The 24,709-nt window shown below is 36.6% G+C and overlaps 1 protein-coding gene across 1 annotated transcript in view; it reads right to left on the bottom strand.

The window, feature by feature from the left end:
- The window catches only part of CSMD1 (CUB and Sushi multiple domains 1), a 1,825,670-nt gene that overhangs the window by 1,473,581 nt on the left and 327,380 nt on the right, over positions 1-24,709 (bottom strand). The window contains exon 2 of the mRNA XM_046648453.1: positions 22,584-22,800. Coding sequence (XP_046504409.1) covers positions 22,584-22,800 — 217 coding nt within the window. The remainder of the gene's footprint in view (positions 1-22,583; positions 22,801-24,709) is intronic.

Below are 24,709 nucleotides of genomic sequence, written 5' to 3'. Positions count from 1 at the left end.
GTCTTCCCCAGGGACAGAGAGCTAATAAGGAGCCAGAATTCAGAACTTAAAACAGGTGTTCCAGAATCCAGCCTCAAGCTCTATATCACTATCCTACATATGTTAATAGTACCCATAAATGTAACTTAGTTGCTGTTTTATTGCTCATATCTTTCTATTTTGGTAAACATATATTGATTGTCACTGAACTATATGTCACTGAACCCAGAAGTACCCAATTACAGATAGACTATTTGATTCACTCAATGAATTAGTTTCTCATTCACTCAAAAATTAAAGTCTACGGTTATAGCATCTTTTAAAATAATTCTTCTTGACTAAAGTGCCAATTAGATAAGTTACTTAATCTCAGAATACTCCTTATGTTGCTTTTCACAAGAATTTGGGATGGTATGCACACATATAAGTAACAGCATGCATGGTTAAGAACCTTACATAATTTTGTTTTTTAAACCATTTTAATGATATTTAATTGTCCATGAAGTGATAAGAATAAACCCCTATATTGGAAATTACATTTAATGAAAATTTGCATTTTTAGACTAACAACTGCATGCTTCCCTTGGAAAACAGCAATAATTTCTCCTTTGAAAAGTAATGAGGTTTTTTTTTTTTTTGTCTAATTACAAAAACTTCATATAAGTTAAAGGAGGCCATAGAGAATTACCCATTGTACCCTTTCCCCAGAGATAATTACTGTTAATATTTGGTTATATGTCCTTCTGGTCATCTCTCCATAGATCTATGTATGTGCCTATATGTGTATAGACATGATTTTTAAATACAAAGGAAATTTTATAGTTACTATTTGTTATTATGCCTTTCACTTAACAGTGTGTTGTGAAAGTCTTTTATATCAAAAACTGAGATCTTTCTTGTTCTTAGAGATGGCAGAGCACCCCCTCTGTTGCGCTCCAGTGACCCTCTCAATGATCATCTGGTTTGTTCACAATTATTTAACTTTTTAAACACCACTGCAAGAACCATCCTTGAGCATACACCTTTTCCCAGTTGTTCACTTTTCTTAAACTAGCCTGGAAGTGCAACTTATAGATGTAACTATACAAATTTATCGACTTATAATTTTGCCAAGTTGCCTTCCCAAAAATGCTTACACTCGCCACCACTTCAGCACGTAAGAATCTCTTTCCCTTTAACCTTCCATAAATGTAAGTCATTTTATTAGGAGGAAATGAGTTTCTCGTATTCATTTAAGCTGCATTTCTGTCACGACTAAAGAAGTTATATTTTCACTTTACTCATAATTTTATTCCCTTGTTTGTGAGTTATCTTCAAAATGTAGCAAAATTACTCAACAGTTCCCTTCTGCTTTGTACAAATATTCTTATTTAATCCTAGTTTATAATGGTAATTCCTCACCAGGCATCAAAGAGCCTAACACATTTAATTTGCAGTTTAAAGGTCAACTGGAAATCAGTTATCCATTGCACATTTTTAATAAATTACTTGTGAATGTGGTCCTGCATTTAGCATAATTTTCCTCTCTTCTTCTACATGCCCAGTTCTGAAATAGAAACATTTTAAGAAATGAATCTGAGTGGAAAGAAAGCCACGTTTCCTTGCTTCTCCTGGAGGCAGAGGTGGAAGGGGTTGGGAAGACAGCTATCTGCCCTGCTCATGGGGGGTGCTGTCCTCCCCAGGAAGCAAAGGGATGGCAAACTTGAAGGGAGAAAGCTCTGAAGAGTAGATGTAGGCACATTGCCTTAAATTTTTTTTTTTTTTTTTTTTATCACTAGAGTTCCAGCACAGCTTTCTCTGCACCCAGGAATTGGAAGCAATGTTAGATGAACGCATGCGTGGACCTGAGCCAGAAGTCCCAACCAGAAACAGTGAGGAAATTTAACCCATATGTGATGGTGTCAGGAGATGGGGCCTTTGGGAGGTGATTAGGTCATGAAGGTGGAGCTCCCATGAATGAGATTACTACCCTTACGAAGGAGGCCCTAGAATACTCCTTGGTCCCTTCTATGTAAAGACTGTGAAAAGACGCCATCTACAACTGGAGAGCAGGCTCTCACGAGACACCAGATCTGCCCATGTCTTGATCTCAGACTTCCAGCCTCCAGAAGGTTAGAAATTTCTAAGTCACCCAGTTTGCTACATTTGTTATAGCAGCCCAAATGGACTCAGACAATGAGTAACTGGCTCTTCTTGTCTTTGATGCAATTTAAGCATTTAAGCGGCTGAACAACAGCATAAATTTGACTGAATCAGAGTGTGTTCTGATAGAATATGCGTTCACTGTTTTCTGAACGTGATAGACATTTTACGTATTAATTAGGTGAAACATGGATGGTATGACACAGCTGCTAAAGATCTCACCTCGAAAATGCTCTACTAACATTAAATAGATTCCCCTTAAAATTCCAGTGTTTAGCCATCTGTGTGGGCTGAACATGTCACACTTCAGGTGGGGTTTTTTTGTTTGTTACTTTTCCAGACTTGTATTCCAGCTGAAGAAACACACACAGGATTCTTAAATGGAAACTTGTTGCTCATCACATAAGAGAGTAAGAACTATTCCACTCCATCCAAGTAATGCTCAGTTGGTGAGAAGGAAAGCACTGTGTGGAATATGTAAAAATTATTGTTTGTAATTAATGACAAAGTGATGACAATGGGCACATACCCAGTGCTTCCTGAGCATCCACTTCTGCAGACCAGATCCCACAGCAGGCCAGGCCAGATAGTTATCACACTTCACCTCCACAGAGACACTTAACGAAAACCTGAGAGAAGCAGGAGCTGGGTCAAGACCACCTGCTGATAAATTCGACTGTGAACCCGGGTCTGCTGCCTCCAAGGCTGCATTTGCTCTCTACCCTTTCATCCAGGCCTGGAAGCACAGCACCAAAGTCTACCTGTGCCACAGTCTTCCATCGGAGAAGGCTACTGCAAACCAAGGGCGTTAACTCACGTGCTGGCTAAGCTTCCGTGACGGCTCATCAGGTGCTTGGAATTTTTTCCCCACTCTCTCTCTGCTAAGTGATTTCAGCAAGGTTTGCCTGACAACCCTTAATGAATTATAGGCAATGGAGTCAATTTTCTGTCAGATGGTGGTAGTGAGTCATTCACAAGAGAAAAAAGCAGAAAACTGAGTATTCCTCTGGGTCCTTAACTGACTTTCTCCTAATGCCGGGACCACATAGAGATTGGGATTTATATGGCAAATGGAACAATGGTGGAGTTATTTTTGAAGGCAGAAGACCTGCCCAATGCCAAAAGACCCCCTTCCTCAGTCTACCTCTGTGCCTGTAATTTAGCATTGCAGAGTATTTCTTTTGCGTTATGGATTTTAATTGCCAGGAGTCCTCACAGAAAAAAAGGAAGGAAAAGTCCTAAGAGTATTGCAGGCAAAATTATTATAAATAATTAATAGGTAAAGCATAGATTTGACAGTTTACTGACAAACCAATGTGAGAATTATGAGAGACAACAAAGGCCATACACATATACGTGAGTCTGACAATAAACAAGCAGTCAGCCGCACGAGAAACACACTGCTTAGAAGGAAAAAGGCGTCAGGGACAGCAAAGTTCCTTGCATATTTAGGGTGCAGGCAAAGGCCAGTTTGGATTCTTCACATTTGAGTTTGGGGCCTAAATGAGCTCCATGTAAGGCTTGAACCTGGTTGAAAATCCTCTCTTGGCGCTCCTGTCTGCACTGCAAGGGCTGGCAGTCCTTTAGAAAGGGGGAGGTTGACAGCACAGGGCCCTGAGCTCAGGGACAAGACCTGCAACTGAAGCGGCCTCTATCGCTTGCTTGCTCTTTGCTCCTGAGCAAATTCCTAACCTCTAACCTGATATCCTCATTTTAAGATTGAGACACTAATGAAGACTGTGTAAGACAATGCATGCAGAAGTATCTAGAACACAGAAAGCACCCGCTGAAGTTAGCTGAACACAACTCTACACCCACCCCACCTCCAATAATGAAGCCCATATTTTCTCTTAAAATACGAGTTGATCTGGCAAGATTAAAGTTTCTCACCTAAGAGGACATTTTAAAAGTCCAATATATCTTCAGCATTTAAAATGCATTAATCTTACTAAAAAATATCAAATATTCAGCTTTTTAAAAAATTTAGCCTTATATAGAAACTAAAAGCTATAAAATATTTTTTAAAGTAAAAATCGTTTGCCAGTCTTAAATAATTTTCTAAAATGTTACTGATTTTCTCTGATTTATCCGAAAAACAATCATATTTGTAGCACAAAGTAATTTAACCTGAAAATTAGAACTGGTGGACTCTAATGACTTCGCACTTATTTTCAGATAAGAAAAATTTCCTATTTATCTCAGATCCACAAACCCATATAATCTATTAGTGCCTCCATAACACCATGACATAAAATAATTGGGGCACAATAAAAAGGAAAAGCAATTACCTATCTCAGATCTATTATCACTCTTGGACTCTCAACGCAAAGAGAGAAACAAAAGTGAATGCTTGTATGTACGCAAATTCATACACAAGGCGCACATATGCCTGCATGCACGTGCGCTCACACATACACACACAACACAGAACCTAGTGAAGGTAATATATCAAGAAATACTGATACATTTGGTCCCTGAAGGTTGGAAAGGCTCTCAAACACATAATATACAGCGGTGGGGTTTATTCCTGTCTTCTACATGGAGAAATTGTGGAAGAATTGTTCACTGGCTTGTACAGAGTAACACAGATATTTAGAAATGCAAACAGTTGACCTGACTTAGGAGATCACATTAATTTAATTGTTTAGACATTTCCAATGCCTAATTATAAAGTAGTCAAATAGGGGATCCAGTCACTTATTCAACATCCAAGAAATATTTGAGAACTAACATTAGGTCTTCACATTATGAGGATAGAAATATAATCCAATTCAAAAGAAGTACGACATCCAAAAGTCCGCTGTAAGAGAACAGTTTTTAGGATTGTAAGGTGTTATTTCCTTACATCATCTACAGTACCCAAACTAGTTTCTTAATTCTATAAAACCGTCTTTATTATAATCCTAAGAATATAATAACAAAATAGAACTCCATTTCAGTGAGCAGCATTTCAAACTTCAACCTATGATAACACATCATCACTGTCCTCTTTCGGATGTATTGCTCTTTCAAAAGGATTGTTTTGTGATTGTATCAGATAAATTCATAGTCCCTAATAATTTGTATGTCGCCCCTTTATAAAGTTAGAGTGAGAATCTAGCCTGAGACATTTTCAAATTGTCCTGTGAAAAACTGTATCATTCTCTGGTTAGATAATTCCTAAGACAATCTTGAAATGCAAGAAACACAATTCTATCCAACAGTCTAGAGTGTTCTTAGTTCACAGTGCAGCCGTCCAAGGCCAAACTGTTTAGAACCCATCCCCTAAAATGGATGTTACCATCCACTTGTTGCTGGTAAAATAAACTCCAAAGCAAGCAATCCAAAAATGTCTTCTTTTCTTGGTCAAGTTCCACATTCTGCTTATGAGTATTTTGAGACTTGAAAAGATGAATGGTTGACCCATCCCATAAGTCTAACCTGAGCTTCTGAAAGAATTCTTTGTTCAGGAAAAGAATAGAGAAGATGCTCACACACTCTCTTCTTCTGAGCTCCCCTGACTGTCACATGGAGGTGATGTGAAGAGGCAAATCATGACCTCCAGTATTTGTTGGAGCTCAAGAAGTCTGGCTATTTAATTTTTGGGAAAAAAAAGAATTATTTTAAGCTGGTTACAAACCAGTCTTTCATGCTTACTGTCTTTGTGTTGAAGACACTAAAATACAGCAGCACTAAAGCTCACTAAAACACTAAAGTTCAACAGCCAGTCTCACATTTATTCAAAGCAGTTTTATTTAACTTACGTATTTCTTAATATTACATAATGATTTCTAATAGGTTTCTAAAATTTTATTAATTGATTATAGTTTAGTCTTCTTACTTTAGAAATAAGAGATTTATCACTCTATATGATTTAGAAATTTTTTTTGAAACGTTTACAAATTTTTTTTGGAAACTAAGACAAGCTGTATTTTTGTTATTGTCATCTGCGCTTTTGCCATTTTGATTTATTCAAGCTACTAGTCACTCTTCTATACAAAGAGAAGAATAAAAAAATAATTAAAATCTTTAAGAGCTATTTTAACTTCCTTCCTTTGATAAAGTATAGAAATTGATACAGGTTTTGCCAAAAAATATTCAAATTCCAACTGAAAATGAAATAGAAACCAGAGCTTGTTCCAATATTACTTAACAGCACCCAGACTAAGGCAACCCTGTCATTTCTCCATGTTTCTAAATGTGTAGGTCTGGTCTTTTGGTGAAGCAATTACTCTCCATGAATGCAGTGCATAAACACCCAGGCGAATCATATGTCAACAGACTGTTAGCTTTCAATCTGGATTCTGCTTCTCATCGCAGCACCCTGAAGCTCTCCCTCTCTATCTTTGGACCATTCTACGGATAACCACCCTGGTCATAAAATAAGTTCATCACTGTCTCCTGCCACCATGCTTGGTGATCCCTGCATTGGAGATGCTTTCTCCCGGATCTCCACACCGCTAACTTCTTATCGTTTAGGTTTCCGTGAATCGGTCCGCCATCACCCCAGGTATTCTTCACCGCATTACCTTGTTTTATTTCCTTCTTGGCACTCATTATTGGAAGTTGTGTTCTCCGCTTGTACACTTTAAAAGTTGTTTATGATCTGTCTCCTCCAGGAGACTATTCATTGGAGATCAAGAGCCCTTGGCTCTTGCAGTTCATCACTTTAGCCTGGTATCTAGTCCCATGCCTGCAGCCTTGTTCAGACTCAGTCAATATTTATGAACTGAATGAAAAAATGAAGTATTGATCTTTTTAAATACTTTTAATTTGGTAGCTTATTTCAATAAGGATTCTCTTGGTCAGCTCCTCTTTGGACAGCTTTTAGATCCTGTAATAAATCATTTAGAATGTACACAATGATAACAAGATTGCTAAAAGATTAAGTTGGATTTGATTTCGCACAAACCACCTAAGTTACCCTGTGCCACATGAGAGGTTTCTGTCCCCCAAATAAACAAAACAAAAATACAAAAACAAAAATCTGGAGATCATCCGTAGAGTCTGTTCTATGTGACAAACCAGTACCCCCATCTGGAAAGATCCATCTTCAAGAACTCAAGCTCCGGTCTTATAAATATCCTTGCCTAGTTATCCCTTTAGAGATACTCCTGAGACTCAGGAATATAGCGTTCCCCCCTCAAAAGCAAGAAATTCAGTGAACTGAGCTTTGCCTCATGCACAGGGTTGTTTTTAGGAGGTCTATGATGGAGCGTTCTAAAATGCAGAGATATTTGAGAGGCCTTTAGCAAAAGAGAAAAGATGGTCAGGACTCAGATATGGTGCTATTACTGAGCTGAAGTTTAATTTATATTCTGGATGGGGACCCAAGCCAAAGTCTCAGAAAACAGGGTTGTCTTAAACTCTGTGTGTATATTTATTTCTGGAGTCCTCTTATCTCCTGCCCAGGATTCTCTGACATCCAGCAGAAGCAGGTTTTTGATGTTTTTCTGAACTTCATAGCCAGAAGCATTGCTTTGGGGAGCAGCTAAATTATTTGCTGCACCTTAATCAGGTATGACTTTAGCTGAGCTACTAGATCCAAAATGTGGTTTATGGACCATCTTACTATTTTTAAAACGGGGGCAAAATGTTGTCACTATCTTTCCAGTATCATGGGGAAGCCCAGAACGTATCTCTGACTTCCCTTCTCAGAGAAAATGTTACAGTATCTTCCACATTACCTAACAGTTAATCTGTCATATTTAAAACACAAGAATATGTGTAATGGAAAAGATATAGTAGGCTGGAATAAATTCTTCATGAGAGAAACTGCAAGAACGAATCCATATTTTATTTCTAGCAGAGATAGCACTAGTTTCAGTAATACCAGAAGGAGATTAAAATAATGCAATTCTATTTCAATAAGGATTTACCTCTCTGCTCAGGCTTTTCTTCCCCATAGGGATGCCAAACAAATATTCAATGATAAATACCCTTGTTGTATTTCACTCGTCCTCTGTTCTGGATTTAATTCGTATGCAAGAAATTAAAGATGTCCTCTTACTTTCTTTTTTTGGGATAAGGGGCAAAATATCTAACATTATCAGTTTTCCAAAGATTAATTATTGATGTTTTTTATCAAGATAGAATTGACTATTGATACATTTTAATGCTGTTGAATATATGGAAATAATAAAATTAATGCTACATATTATGTCCAAATGAACATAATTTCAATTAATCGCTCAGAGATTGGCAGTATTTAGCATCAAGACTGATTTTCAATTTTGATTATTTATTTTCCTCCCATGCAATAATTAATTGAGGCCTCCCACAAATGGTGGTTGGGGTGATGGTAGTGGATGTGGTGCTAGGTAGCATGTAGAAAAGCCCACTGGACGGGATAATTGCAAACCATGGCTATAATTCAGGTCCAAACTCTACCTTAAGTTCCAATGCATCTCGCATTGGCATTCAAGGCATTTATGATTCACCTACTAAATACAATCAGTCATATTTCCCACTGTGTCCTTACATGCATTCTGTGTTCTAGGCACATGGGACTCTATTATTTAAGCAACAAAGATGTTACTTAAAAAGAATCCTAAAGTCATTGCTTCCTAGTTTAATGACGTGTCTTTTTTTTCTTTCTCAAGAGAAAGCCACTGGAAAACCAGGCATGTCTTAATAATCTTGGTGTCCATCTAACTTAACCTGATGTCTTCTACATATTAGTTGCAGAATATATTTTGCTTGGACTTAAATAACTTTATAATAAAATGAAGTTATTGGCTTCATCTTGGGACAAATAATTATAGCAGAAATATCAGTACTGTGCCAATCATATCTAAATGCCCAATATTATTAATAGATTTATATTTATACACTGGGAAATTTGCATAGACTGCTAAAAGAGACATAAGTATAAATATGTTCATAAACACTTATTTCACATACACATTTTATTAAATTATAATCACTATGGGTAAATTAAGTCTTATTAATAGAATAGAAAGTATTGCTATACATATTCATATGTACTGAATCATACTATTAGTTATGAGAATTTAACCTTTTGTACTTTTTCTTTTGTAGTAGTAGGTCTACAAAGACCTATCTTGATGATGTTCGGTGTTTAGATGGTAGTAATTTTAGACAATATATAGAAATGTTTAAAAAAGTGCTAATAAAATTAAATATATTAATAACAAATTCTCTGTGTAAATGTCTATTCTGTTTAATGAAATATAGATTATATCTATATACAAGTGTACATAGATATATGAAACAAATATACATATATATGTATATACATATTTATTTATATACTTTGAGAAGTTTAACTGACTTGCCTTGAGTCTAAAATCTAGTAAATGGTCATGGGTGATGCTTTCTTCTATTTAATAATGTCTCAAGTTTGGGAAAGTTACCCCAAGCTGAAAAAAGATAAAATATGTTTCAATAAATATAAAAGGATAAAAATCATGCAGGATGTGTTCTTGACTACAATAGAGAGAAATGCGAATAATAGCAATAAAATTGCTAGGAAAACCCCACGTATTTGAAATCAAACAACATTCTTCTTAACATCTTTATATGTCAAAGATGAAATCATAAGAGAAATAGAAAACAATTTAAAGTAAATTACTACAAAACACAACTAAATTCCGGTAAGATGTGTGGCAGCCAGATTGAATAGTCTTTGGAGGGAAACTTAAGGCTCTAACTCTCATTATCAGATAAAAGAAGAAAGAGCTACATCAGTGACATGACATTCCACTTAAGTTGTTAGAAAAAGAAGAGCAGCATAAATCCAAAGTAAACAGAAGGAGAGGAATAAGAAACAAAGTGAATGAAATTTAAAAAAAAGATAATTGGGAACATAATAATACAAAAGTTTGGTCTTCAAAAAATCAAAAGAATATTGACAAACCTTCAGCTAGAAAGAAAGAAAAAACGGAGAGAATACAAATCAAATTACCAATATTAAAAATGAAAAATCATTTGTCATCACAGATTCTACAGACATTAAGAGGATTTAAAATACAATAACTTTGTGCCAACGCACTTGCTAACAGAGAAGTGAATATCTTGAAAAATGCAATTTACCAAAATTGACACAGGAAATAGAAAATCTGAATAGCTCTAAATATAGAAAATACATTGAATTTATTTTTAAAAAGATTCACAAAAGAAAACTCCAGAAACAGATGTTTCTGTGTTGAATTTTGTCAAGGAATAACACCAAAATTAAACAAACTTTTTCACAGAGGAGGGAATATTGCTCTATTTGCTTTCTGACATCAACCTGACAGTAACACCTGGAAAATGTGACCAAAAAAAGTAAATTACAAACCAAAATCTTTCACGTACACAGACACAAAAATTCTGAATAAAATATAACAAGTCGAACCTAACAATATATAAAAGGATAATATCTTATGACCAAGTAGATTTTATCCTAGCATGCAAGGTTGAATTAGCATTAAAACAACTAATCGATATAATTGACCATATTTATAGAAAAAGAAGAAAAAAGTATCACCATTTCAATTGATGCAGAAAAAAGCATTAGACACAATTAAGCACTCATTCATAATAAAACCCTTGGGAAACTAGTAATAGGAAATAGAACATTCTCAAACTGATAAAGGACATTTATGAAAAATGTACAATTAACATATCAGTCAAGATCCAGTCAGGAGACAGAAACCCCACCAGTAATTTGGACAGCAAAAGTTTAATGTAAAGAATAATTAATTTCCAAGCATTGTTTCTTTCAAGATATGTTTAGATGAGCATTATTTTGTGTGAGGAGACAGAAGAATCTCAATTTGGGTTAATATCTACACACTGCTATTTCTTATTACCCTAAGTTCAAGTCTTTAATAATCATAACTTGAACTGTAAGAGTTGCACATCTTACCTTACTGAATCTTTTTTTTGAGATAAAAAGAAAGAAAATTAATTAGCAGAGGATTAACTACGAAGAAAGGTAAAGAGAACTTAAATACAGGAATAGCAGAAACAGAGAGCTGCTATTATCTTTAAGGCTGAATCAGAGTACCCAAGGAAGGAAAAAATAATAATAAAGAGGGCCCTTCCACCAAGCTGAGATTCAGAATTTGTTGGGGTGGATTGTCTAGTGGTCCACTGGACAGTGGAAACGTTTGCTGTGGTTCCACAGTTCAGAGCTGTTAGAGAGGGGAGTCCCTGCTGGAGGGCGGTTGAGCCTTTCTGGCAAGCCACTGAGGGGGTGCCCCAAAACCCTGTGGAGGGTGACGCCACTAGGGGTCCTGCATGGTGCAGACAGCCACATGACACTGAAGCAGGAAGAGAGAGCACACTGGAATTCATAGGAAAAGTTCTACCTCCCACAGTGCCCCAGCAGCAACCAGGAAAGCTTAACATAGTGTTATAGGCTTTTAGTTAATACTGGCCCTGATATCAGTTCCCCTGCATTAAATCCAGCATATATGGGATTAAAACCAAAAGCACTCATCCCCTTTCCCTGCTTACTCCTTGGCTTCCTGGCACCAGAATCCACCATCCACCACAGAGGCAGACAACCAAGCACATCCACCTGTGGATTCCCTTATCTGACCATTCTCCTCTCTTCAAGCAGCCTCACAAGGCCAAACACAGGCTGGTGGGAAAATGCTGACCAGCAAGGTCACAGGCTCCTCTCCCTACAAGCAGCCACATTCCTCACAACTTTTAAAACCCTTTACCCACTTCTTAACGGGTAGCCAGCATTTCTTAAGGCACTAGCCTGCGGCGTGCTCCCTTTGCCTGGCAAATAAAAGCTGATTTTCCTTTTCATCCAAAACGCTGTTCTCATTATTTGGATTGACATTGAGTTCATAGACAGAACTTTCGGTAACAATAGGACTGGCCAGAGAGAAATGTTGATGGGGCACAGCTCCAGTTTCACAGGGAAGGAGCGTACATCTGGAGATGAGAGGCAGTACGTTGGTGACTGGAATGAGCACCATCACCTGTATGACCGTTATCTGCCTGCTGTGTTCAGAACTAAGGCAAAATTGCCCACTTTTATCACTTCTCTGCAACATGGTATTGAAGGTACTAGCCATTTCAATATAGTACAAAACAGAAATAACAGGTCAAAAGGAAGAAGCAACATTGTCCCTTTTAGCAGATGATATGATTGTCTACATTAAAAAAATCCCAGAGAATGTTCACAACAGCTGCTACAGCTAATAATTCAATTTAGGAAGGTCACTGGATGTAAGGTTAACAACAACAAAAAACCCAACAGTATTTTTATACTTAATCAGCAACAATTAAAAATGAAATTTAAAATGCAACAACATTTATAATAGCAACAAAACACTAAGAGTAGTTAACAAAAATCTTGATTTAACATTTTCTGAGAGAAATTGAAGAAGACCTAAGTAAATGGATGGATATGTTATAATCATGTATTGGAAGACGACTGCTAAAATGGCAATTATTTCCAAATTTATTTATAGATTCAAAGCAATTTCATCCAAAACCCCAAGGGAATTTTTATAGAAATTGACAAACTGATTCTAAATGATTCTATGAAATGCAAGGGACCTAGAAACACCAGCAGAATAATAATTTTAAAAAAAGAACAAAGTTGGAGTATCTGCTCTACATGATTTCACATCTTACTGTGCGGCTACAACAATCAATAACAGCAAAAAGACAAACAGATCAATGGAACAAAATAGAAAGCAGAGAAATAGTTCTTCACATATATCAGAAATTGATTTTCAACAATGGTGCCAAGTCAATTCAACAAGGAAAATGAAGTCTTTTCAACAAATGACGTTGGACCAGCTGAATATCTAATTTTTTTTAATGAGTATCAACCATTACCTAGTACCATACACACACCAAAAACATCAACTTTATATGAATAATAGTCTTTTCAACAAATGGGGCTGAGACAATCGGATATCCACATGCCAAAACACGACTTTAAAATCTTAATTCATATCACATATGAAAGTTAACTCAAAATGGATCATATAACTAAACTGAAGAGATAAAACTATTAAACTTTTAGAAAAAGACATAGAAGAAAAATCTGTGATATTAGAGTATGTAGATATTTCTTAATATATTGAATAAAATCATAAAACATGAAATGAAAATATTGATAAATTGGACGTTTTCAAGATTAAAAAACATATGTTGTTCAAACTACACCACCAAGAACGAATCTGATAGAAATTACCTCTAACACATCAGGGGAAAGAAGATTTTAACAGCCACTTCGCAAAGGGAGGTATTTGAATGAGGCCTGCGTTTCCGCTTGGCAACTGTCAATTGCAGCTGAGCAGCAGGTGCTACATTCTATGACCATGATTCTCTAGTTACTATCTTCCTACACCTGGTCTGTTTCACTAATTTACACCCTCTGCCTGATTCCAGCAGCTGCATGAGTTTGTGACCCTTGTCTAGTGAGTAAGAGGCAATAAAGACCTCTGAGTCAAAATAACACCTATCTTAGCCTTTCACATGAGTCCACTCCCATGGAGGCCTGCAGATCGGGCACGGGGCACTCTTTAAAATTGAAGTGTGATCATGGAAGATAACATCGATTGTTATAAATCAACAACTCAGAACGAATGAGTTCATCATCGTTCTTTTATTCAATTAGCTTGCTATTTACATTATTGAGATCCTGAGAAAATGGGAAGCCTGGCAGGGACATTTGGAAAGAGAAAGTGTTCTTAGATGTAGAGGTCAAATAGGATGCCACAGGTGAGGAGATAACAATGAAAGCATGCCAGGGACAATGGGAGACAGGAATTAGGTGTAGAAATTAATAATGGTCCCTACAGACAGCGCATTCTACTGAACACGGCCACACCATCTACTGCGTAACCAGGGCCTTCCAGTCACCTCCTTAGAGCCTTAATCTTCCTTTACTGTAGCTGTTTCCTCAATGTCCCTCCATCTTTTCAACTAGGCCCTTTTTTAGCATTGAGCTGATAGCTTCTCTTGAAAAAGCTGTGCCTTTGGCTTTGCATTTTGAATGGTGAATGGAAACGTGCAAAAACTTGTTATTTAGAATATTTATGCAGAAATGCAAGTGCCACTGACTCAAAGTCTGTAGAGAATAACTTTTCTATCAATCATTGTCTATTTAAAAAGATATGCATAGTATTTTCTCCTAAATCATGAAATACATTTATTATGCTATATTGTAAAGTCTCTATGAAGGGTGCAGTTCCAGTGTAAAGCTTAAATGATCCCTTCAACGTCCCTATGTGACAAATATATATTGCATTTGAAAACAGTCCACTCTTTGCTGGTGTTTCTGATTTTAATGAGCATAAATTTACGATTGTGATCATTGTAAATTATGTATCACTTCCTTCTCAGCTCCATCTTCAGTTTTCAAAGGAACTATTTGCCTAACTCTACTAGATTAAAAAAAAAAAAAGCACTATTTATACCAAGCATCTGCTTTTTAGAAATATCTAATCTAAAAACTATTTTCTGATGCATGGGCACACAGAGTGTGAAAACCATTAAACCTAAGAGAAAATATTTTGATTAATGCACCTGTATCATATTCAAGACAAGCTCGGTACATTTTAGGTGGGGTGATCACGGACCTGTAGGAATTGATATGATGAGCAGAGAGAATGCCATGCAGGGTCCATGTATAGCCTGTGAGAAATTGTGAAGCTGTCTTCTTTGGGAAGACATTTTTAGAAACTTTCAGGAGACCCAGGTTTTATTTAGCTCCTTTCTCCTCTTTGGGCTGAAAGATCACAGGTTCTCCGAAGCCTTCCCTTGCCTTCTTTCCTGCTCACTCTCTGATTCTCCCTCTCAAATTGAACCTCATTCTTTGGAGAATGGTTTCCTTGAAGCAGGGAGCCAGGTACACAGATTTTGTTGTTATTCTAGTGATTTCTAAAGGGAAAAGTAACAGATGTTGGTTAGAAAGTATTTGGAAGTAAGTAGTAATCAAAAAGGAGTCATAACCCTGCATCTTCTGTTTGAGGGTTTAGTGTGGGATCAATACAATCTTTGAGCTTGAGAAGTTGTGCTGAGAATAAGGTTCAGAGAGAAAATTGTCTGATCTTAAGGTGATTGTGAGACAGAGGCCAACAAATCTGGGCTCTGGGCATGAAGCCAAGGAAATCTAATTAGGGTCAGTCACCTCAGAGGCAAGGTTAGGAGGACAGGGTGCCAGATCTGTTCTGAGGAATCTCCCATGGGCAGGCTTTACTCTCCATTCGTAAAAGGCTCTCCGCAGCCTGCCACACCCTCCAAGGCAAGGATGCCCCAAAAGGAAAGATTTGAAGACCTTAGTCACTCATACCTACACACCTGGAAGCTGTGAGCAGATTTCTGAATTCTGCATTAGTTAATACTTCAGGTTGTAAGAGGTAAACAAGGGGAGAGGAAAACCAGAAGAAAATTGAGGTTTAGGAAAGAGGGGCCAATATTTCTGTCCCTGGAAGCATTATTTGACCGAGTTTTCTAAAGTTAAAGGCTTTGGGCTGTAAATACTCTTAATTTCTTACACAACTTTTATTTATAATACTATTGGCTGCACAAACTCATAAAATGCCTAAATACCAAAATAACTCCAGAATAACAGTAGCATTTTAGAAGTTTGAAACAAGACTCCAAGATAAATTTTACCTTTTTAAAATTATTTTTTAGTACATTCAGATACAAAGTGAATCATGTTTATATGCAAAAGGAAGGTGATTGTGTTTCTTATAGTAAAAGAAAGAATTGTTTCAGCTACTAAGTAATAATCTATTTCTTTAATTTTGTGAATTAAAAGTGTACAACATATTTTTGTACATAGCATTCATTCCTTTAAAAATTTTTTGTAAAGAATGAGTGTACATTTATTCAATTAAAATTCATTCTTTTAGTGTGTTCTAAGTCTTTAGCTGCTGGGGAAGATAAAAAGATAAGTCAGCACAGATTTTGCTATCCAAACACTTAAAAGAGAGGTGGGGAGAAAAAGTAAACCTTAAAAATCATTCAACTACAAATCTGGTCATCCACATTAAAGTTCATTTAAAGTCTTGGAAATTCTAAGAAATATGATTATTTATAGCTACTCATTGCTTATTAGTATGGATAGCTTCCCAGTAAGCCTTTTTAACAAACTATTTTTGCAGATTCACTACCATGAAGAATAATAAAATTCAATTAATATCTTACTGACTTTTTGACAGTTTATGTTCCTTTTCCCAGAAATCAAGGACTACAAAACAATAATTTCATTTCCTTTTGAGAGAGAATGTAAAAACAATTCTTGGTGAAATGTGATTATGCCTAATACTGTGGAAATTCCATTTCCTTACTGACACAATCCTGGGACACCATCATTTCTGTTCACTTCAATTAGTCCGTCTGCCTGGCTGCCTCTGCACAGCAAAACCGTCACTGTCTCTCAGTCTCAGTGAGCTCTATTCATACCACTTCCAGCTTGGGTCCTTGAATAGAAAAATGATGTAGAGAGACATAGGTGCAGGAACTGACAGAGATGGTTATGGCAATAGATGCTTTCTATAGATGGTTGTATAGAGATGGTTTATCGCTATCAGTCAGGGGTTTCCATCGTTGACATTACTGGCAGAAAATTCTTTGTCATGTGGGGCTGTCACATGCATAGTAGGACAGTTATCCACATCTCTTTATTGTACCTGCCACATTCTGGTAGTGCCCCCACCCACTTGTGACAATCAAAAGTGTCTCCAGATATTGCCAAATGTCCCCGGGGGCATGAAATCACCCGTAGTTGAGAAACACTGATATAATTTAAAGCCTATGTTGGGAAAGGATATTTGGAAGATGTATTAAACAAAATTATTTTTTATTTCAACATCTTAAAATATGCGTGTAGAACAATGAACATGGCTGACAAATTCACATAATTAGGGGAAGCTGATAGATTAACAAGAGAGGACCAAACACTGCCACTGTCCCCCTCAACTCTTCTGCGGTGTCCTCAATGAGGCATGAGAACCTGTTTAATCAGACACTTAAGCACTGGTTGGGCTACCCGGCTTTGACAGCCTGAGACATCCCCTCTGTACAATGGGCTCTTCTAATGCTCCCTCACTCAGGCCACAAGGCTCATTTCTCTGGGGTCCTCCGTCACCATGGGCTGGTCTTGTCGTGCTGGTTATTCCATTCTGTCCCTGACCTTGTGCTTGGCCAAACATAATAAGAGGTCAAGATATGTGTTTGGTGTTAGTATGAGGCTCCGGTCCCTATAGAAGCTTTTACACACACTTTACCCTACATTTATCAGAGTCTTAATTGGGGCATTAGTCACCAGACAAGCTAAACATAAAAATGATGCTTTGATTTTTATCCAACTATCGATCTGTGAATGGCTGCCTCAAGACCTCATACTGGCAATGGAGGACAGGAAGGCAGAATTTAAACATTGCTGCATCTCTAGTCTAATACAGTCTGAATGCAACCAAACCCCCTTGCTAGCCCTTAAAAGTTCTCAAGTTCTAAACATCATCAGACATAGTTAATATTATACAGGTTTCTTAGTTAATGTTTGATGCATTCAAACACATTATTAGAGTTTAGAAAAAAAATAATTGGGAAAACTGTGATATGTTAGAAATACTTATTCATGATTTCCTGATTTTAATGGCCCTATCACAGTCATCTCAAACCTCTTCATTACCATCATTGCAAAAAATTAGCGGTAATCTTGTAAAATTCAGAGAGGGAGAGAGAGTCAAGATAATTGTACTAGTGATTTTCCTAGGCCTTGTGCTCTAAATAATCATGCAGTAATATATACTGATTTTCTGCATTTGCATGGTACAATTTTCCTTCATAAGTTCACTTTTTGAGGTTCCAATGAGATTTCAAAGTTTGATATTATAATGTTACGACAATTGGAAATTGATGTCAACTTCCATTATTTTCTGGTTTGGGGACAAATCAAGACTGCTTCAAATTTAGAGAACATTGACTGGAAAGCCGTCACTGTGTTGGACAAACTCATGCTCATCCAGAGGAGAGTTATATTGAGTCGTGTTGGGTTATATACACAGAGGACAGTGATGAGTGGCCCCGAATCAGGAATATTTTAATTCAAAATTGCCCCATGAAGATTTGTTGACTGTTTTAGAGTCAACATATCTAAAGTCATCACTAGAGAATATACACTCATGGCACATTTCTTGGCTTCAGAGGATGTATATTCTATTTAACATCCTAGAACACAAAGACATACAAACTCCAAGAAGAGGCCACTTCAGAGACAGTGTGATTTCAAAGGAGCACGTGCTTCAAGGTCTCGGTTCAGTGCAACTGCTAAAGGAGTTCTTGGGGGCTGTTTTTTAATGGGGTGCACAGGGAATATTTCCTGTAATAAATATAATGTGAAATGAATTCTGAAAGTTGGATATCATTTAGCTGGGCAGAGGGAGGGATGAGGAAGTAGAGATGATAAATATGTTCTTGTATAAGGTCACGTCAAGGAATAACCCACAGTTCTTTCAACTAAGTAAGAAAACTCCCGTATCGCTATAGACTGACTGTGTCCCCTGCCACCAAATTCATATGTCGAAATCCAAACCCCCAATGTGATGGTATTTGAAGAGGGGGCTCTTGGGGAGGTGATTAACTCATTCGAGTGGAGCCCTCGTGAATGAGATTAATGCCCTTAAGAAGAGAGACCCCAGAGAGCTCCCTTACCCCTTCTGCCAGGCAAGGACACTGTGAGAAGTGGGCCGTCTACGAACCAAGAAGCAGGCTCTCATCAGACACTGAATTTGCCGGCACCTTGATCTTGGAATTCCAGCCTCTGAACTATGAGAATTAAATGTCTATTGTTTACAAGCCACATGGTCTATGGCTTTCTGTTATAGCAGCCCGGACGGACTGAGATACAGAGAGAATAAACAGAAGAGACTAAAGGCCAGGAATGCAGTTTGGAGTCAGATTGCAGAGTTTCTTGAATATCAGGATCATATTTACTAGAAATGTTCATGTCACTGGCAATATAGATGAGGACAGGACTGCTGCCAATGTTTCAGGATTAGAAGGGATGGGCCGGGGGCAGGAATGTCAGCGTATCAGTGTATTGGCCAACCTATGAAAAATAGGGGCCTTCTTGGAGCATTTTCTGTGAGGATCAAAACAGGCTGTGGATCATGAAGTTAGACTGCACGATAAAAAGTGTAGGATTGTATGACTATGTGGTTGGACCTCCGTGGAGATTTGAGAAACAAGAGAAGGTGCAGAGTCAATAAAGGCCAGAGATTTAAAAAATAGCAATAATAAGACAGCTCATAAAAATCAGTTTTAATTCTGGATAAAGAGCAGATTTCTATTTCTAATTTTGGCAAATCTTTTCTCTGACGCTTAAGAGAAGTCTTAATTTACCTCTCAATAGCTACATGTTGAAATTGAATTTACTGAGGGAGGCACAAATCCTATATGCATTTGTGTATTTGTATTATGAGCTAACATCTATTGCCAATCTTCCTCTTATTTCTTGAGGAAGATTATTGCTGAGCTAAATCTGTGCCAGTCTTCCTCTCTTTTATGTGGGACGCTGCCACAGCGTGGTTTCACATGTGGTGCTAGGTCTGCACCCACGATCCAAATCTGTGAATCTCAGGCCACTGAAGCGGAGTGCACAAACTTAACCATTACGCCACTGGGCTGGCCCTTAAAGATGCCTTTTTAAATAGAGTAAATAATATATTTTTCCCAAAATTTCAGGTTACAATGTACACATCAAAAATCCTATGTTCTGTTACTTGGGGATTAAATCTAAATCTTATGTTATTTAGAAAAAATTCTTCATTGTGGTTAAACAAAGGAGATTTCTTTATAATAAAATGCTCATGTTGTTTTGCAAACCAACTGTTAATTTTTTTTAGTGCACATTTTGAACCACTAGAAACAGCTTTTGTGCAGCAGTAAAACAACAGAACATGACAGCTCTAAGTAATAACTTTAGTGACAACTCAGTCGATCCGCAGCTCATATATCATTGTCTCACGCAAGTATTCTTAGTTTGAATTCCAGAACTGTTATAAGTGTTGTCAGTTAATTGTATTTGAGAAATAAACAACTGTTCCAAGATAGAATGGAAAACAAATAGCATTCAAATCCTCCCCAATAGTTAGAATTTGATTCTAATTATAGTTACTTTGCCCATCAACTAACATCGAAATGTTGCCACCTTCTCATGAGTTCGCCCTAACACTACTCATATTCCTATTTCCATTATTTTTATTCAAAATTTTATATGAGTAAAGACTCATAGCACTTAGCAGTTGTTAGTGGAATTCTGTTTCTGTTTTGCCCATTTGTGTTATAATACCTAAAATAGTGACTCCTGTCCCCAGAATAGTTACCATACCCTCATAGAATGTCCACTCAGAAAGCCATTCTAAGTGTGGAGATAGGAGGAGGAATTATATAATTTAATATAGAAATGAAAGCATCTTTGTTATCTTTAGGACAAGAAACAGGCAGAGATATGACATATTTGTTTTCCTTCTCAAATGAAAAATTGTGGGTAACTGAGTAATTTATGTGAACCTGAGCAGTCTGTTCTTATCAGCCTTCTTTGCTTTCTCTAGTAAAAATATCTGAGGAAAAGCATCATGATGTCATACGTATAACTCACCAGGATGTATAAAGCTTTTTGAGACACAGATATCAACTCATATGCTATACATTGGAACCTCGAAATAAAATACAATGACTCTCATTGTTCTCACCTTAATATTTCCACTGCTGATCCTGTTATAATGTTGAAAATATGCAATATTTGAATATTGGCAAGAATACTGTTTTCTAAACTTTATAGTTATTAACATATAAAGTAATTACAATATCACCAGAAGAACATAAGACGATGGTAAATTGTTTAAAGACAGGTAGTTGGTCAAATTAACATTTAAGACAGGTTTCCTTTAGAAGAGGATAGAATTATAGGAGTTATAATAGAATTATAGGAAATGAAAATATTGACAGAGAAGTATTTTTTAAGAGTACATATTTAGTAGGCATTTTTTTGATGGAGAGAGAAAGAATAACTTTTAACACAGAGTCATATGCCTTAATATTTGAATAAATTGGATTCACTGTTTCATTTTTTTTGCCATACCTCTTTTCAGTTTTGATTAAAATTATTTTTCTAATTACAACATAACACTATTCCCTAGTAGCTTCAATAATTTGGAATAAAAATTAATAAATAACTAATATTTAGAAGAACAGGAAAGAGGAGAAGAAATTTTGCATCAAATCAGAAACGACTGTATATGTAGATACTTTGTTCAAACATCCAAAAGCAGGACCATACGCGTTAGACAAGGAGAAAGAAAGTCTAGGGAACTGATTCAGAAAGGAGAGAGATGTGTGCAATAATGACAGAAAGGGAAAATGGGAAAGTGTTTCTAAAAACAGACAATAGATATTGTGGATGACCCAGAAAAAACTAGAAGGTGTTTTATATTTTATAATGCATAAATAAAATGCAAATAAAATATATTTAAAATATATTAATATTACATATTTAACATATTAACTATATAGTTAATATATATTAATATATTAACTAGACGTAGAAATATAATTATATATTTTTGTAGAGATTTTTTTCTCAATCCACAAAATCATGAATAAAGTTTATGATTTTTGTGTATTATTGCTAACATTAGCATCAATACCATTTTATTTACCTAAGCAGTACAATTCTTTCTGGCTACTGTCAATTTTTCTAAAAGACTTTGTATAGTCAACAAAGTTAATTTCTAATTAATGCAGAATTTTAAACCCAGAGAAAAAAGCTTTATTTGCCATATAGGTATATATTTAAATATGTTCATCAATTTAGTTAGGAAAACCAATTTCTTTGAAAGGCATATTCCTTTCCCTTTGCCAAATTAGAAAAAAGTGGATATAATTGAACAGATACAATATTTTTTTTCTTGTTGATAAATAAAAAACATAACTTAAAATTATCCCAGGAAATATTTTTATTGCTCCATAGTAAAAAATCAGATCAAAAGAGAAAACTGATGAGGAATAGAATATATTATGATCACGTAAACCAAAAAGTCTCCAAAGACTACTGTATTCTTTCACGTTTTTACCCCCGCCTCCAATGTTCTTTTTGTTGACTATATTCTCTAACAATATAGTTCCTTTTGTTGTTCTCTAAATTGCACTCATGCATTTCTTTGTGCTTTTTCTCTCAAATCTACAGTTGCTTAAAAACAATGGTGTATTTTCACTTTACCTAAATTACCTTGACAACACTGTTGTACAGATCTTGAACGATTTGATGTCTTTACATGAAGTCAATGATTGCTTTCAATAAGAAGTTATGTTTTTTAAGTAGGGAAAAAATTCTGCACAAATCTACGGTCTTTACTTTTTCTTTATAGTAACTACAATCTTATTTTCTGATAACTAAATTCAAATATTAATTCCAGTTAAGTTTCAGAATCTCAGTAAGTCAAACAGTGCTACGTAAGTTGTCATATGAAGAACCAATACTTTACCTCACTTTCAAGTTCCCTTGTTGGAGCTGTCCATCGTAAACCGATAAAATATCAAAATCTTCTTCAAGAGCAAAGGTGTGAAATGACAGTTGTATCCGATTGCGCTCTCCTGTGATAATGATCCAGGTGCAGTTAGCGTAGTTTGGATAACCGTGGGGAAACCCTGGGCTCTCTATGGTGCCATTAGGACCCTGGACTAGGCCTCCACAGTTCTGACCTGAAAAAGAAAATACACAAAAAACAACAGATTATTTTGGCCTATCTTTAATCTGTAATTTTTAAAATTTTCTAAGTATTTTGGCCTATTTTTATAATGACTTATTTTGTGATCCTTCATGTACAAATATTGAATGGTAAACTGCAACAATGTTCTCCAGTGCTAAAAGATAGAGAATAAACAAAAAGAAAAAAAAAAGAAGAAGAAGAAGAAGAAAAAGAAGAAGATAAAGAAGAAGAGAAGGTGATACAACATTGGGGAACTCTTAGAAATTTGGGGAAAATTTTTCTGTGATTTTCAAATACAGCATTAGCAACATCCGACTGCCATATTTGGGAAACAAATCTAGTGCTGATTATCTGCATAGTATCATGCTGAAACACTTTGCCCATAAATTTCTTGTTGGGGGAAACTAAATTGACGGATAAAATAACCTTTATAAAACTGTATACGCACATGTGTTAATACATCCAAATGGCTGCAATTTGAGGTGACACAAATAGTTAGGGGAAATAATGCTAAATATTCAAACTATCCATTTCTACCTACACTGGCTAAAGTCCCACAAAGCTGAAGAATAGAACAAAACCACAGAAATCTTATCCAGTTGAAAATAAGAAGTATAAAACAAGAGAAATTAAATTATGCAAAAATTAAGGAGCAGGCCAGCAAAATAAGGGGCCTCCCTCTATCAATGTCTTTTTATTTACTTGGGTGAGGTTAACTGGATGGAGGAGAAGGGAGATGCATATCCAAATGATGGGTGCCATTTAAGAAAACGCTCAGTCAGGAATGGGCAAGACATGCTTAGGCTTCCCTAAGCATGTTTCCAGAATATCCCACACTTTGCTCACCCTTCATTCTAACTTCCTTAGAGGTGGAATTAGGATTCCTCGTAGTGTTCAAAATCAACACGTGTGATGTTGTGATTTATAGTAAGAAACGTATATTTAGTCTTTGTCCACTTTGGCACAGAGCTCCTAAAACCCTTGGAATTTCTTAATGGATGAGAGCAAAACAGGGTGTCTTTTGTTATGTTAATAAAGTGACCACACCTTGTGATTAGAGAGTTGGAACTTTGATTCCAAGCCCTTTGGAGGGGAAGAGTGGAGAGAGGGGCTAGAGGTTGAATTGGTTGCCAATGGCCAATGATTTAATCCATCGTGACTATGTAATGAAATCTTTATAAAACTCCAAAAGGGAAGATTTGGAGCTTCTGGGTTGCTGAACATGTGGAGGAGTTGAGAGAGTGGGGCCCTTTCCCCATTCCTTACCCTATGCATCTCTTTGTCTGGCTGTTGATTTGTATCCTTTAATATCCTTTGTAATAAACCAGTAATCTAATGACTCAATGGGGTTTCTGAGTTCTGTGAGCCACTCTAGCAAATTAGTTGAACCCAAAGAGGGGCTTGTGGGAACCTCTAATTTGTGGTCAGTTGATCAGATGTATAGGTAACAACATGGATTTGTAACTGGCATCCTGAGTTGGAGGGGGTCTTTGGAACCTCCAATGTGTAGCTGCTCAGTCAGAAGCACAGGTAACAACCTGGGCTTGCAACTGGCACCTGAGTGCTGAGCCCTTTACCTGTAGAATCTGATGCCATTTTCAGGTAGATAGTGTAAGAATTGAGGTGAATTGTAGGACACCCAGCCTGCGTCCTGAACATTGCTTGTTGGCTGGTGTAGGGAACCTCCACCCCCAACATCATGGTGGAATTGGGTGCAAAAACCAAATAACATGCCAATGGCAAAAAGATGGGGGGAAGAATTGAGTACCATAGAGCCATCTTCAGCAACTGAGCAAGTCGGGACGTGTTCCCAAGGGCTGCTTCCAGGCTGCCATGGCTCTTCAAGATTGTGTGGAATTGACTCTAATATTGGGCTTCTGTGTTGATGCTCAGATTTTAAA

The sequence above is a fragment of the Equus quagga genome, chromosome 22 (genome assembly GCF_021613505.1).
Source record: "Equus quagga isolate Etosha38 chromosome 22, UCLA_HA_Equagga_1.0, whole genome shotgun sequence".
Classification (NCBI taxonomy): Eukaryota; Metazoa; Chordata; class Mammalia; order Perissodactyla; family Equidae; genus Equus; species Equus quagga.
This window is presented reverse-complemented; position numbering and strand designations above follow the sequence as displayed.